This window comes from Morone saxatilis, unplaced genomic scaffold (genome assembly GCF_004916995.1).
Source record: "Morone saxatilis isolate NCDOM2014 unplaced genomic scaffold, NCSU_SB_2.0 Contig19, whole genome shotgun sequence".
NCBI classification, from domain to species: Eukaryota; Metazoa; Chordata; class Actinopteri; family Moronidae; genus Morone; species Morone saxatilis.
Window position 1 is genome coordinate 13,907,337 of NW_023339751.1, and position 212 is coordinate 13,907,548.

A 212-nucleotide genomic window follows, 5' to 3' on the forward strand; every position below is an offset into this window, starting at 1 on the left:
TCACATTTTAAGCACATCAAGCTCCGGTCCTCCATATTAATGTGTGTTTGCTTTCATGTACCTGACTAGCCAGGGAAAGGATGAAAGCCCAGTCTTCCTGCCACTGTTCCTCTCGCAGTGAAAAGTGCAGGCCGAAGCTCTGGGAATACCACGACTCCCACTCCTTCCAGCGCGTGTAAAACCTGCAGGTCACACACAGACACACACACAGA

The 212-nt window shown here is 50.5% G+C and overlaps 1 protein-coding gene across 1 annotated transcript in view; it reads right to left on the bottom strand.

The window, feature by feature from the left end:
- The window catches only part of zranb1b (zinc finger, RAN-binding domain containing 1b), a 16,913-nt gene that overhangs the window by 3,833 nt on the left and 12,868 nt on the right, over window positions 1–212 (bottom strand). Inside the window, exon 7 of the mRNA XM_035663136.1 lies at window positions 62–182. Within this exon, the coding sequence (XP_035519029.1) occupies window positions 62–182 (121 nt within the window). The remainder of the gene's footprint in view (window positions 1–61; window positions 183–212) is intronic.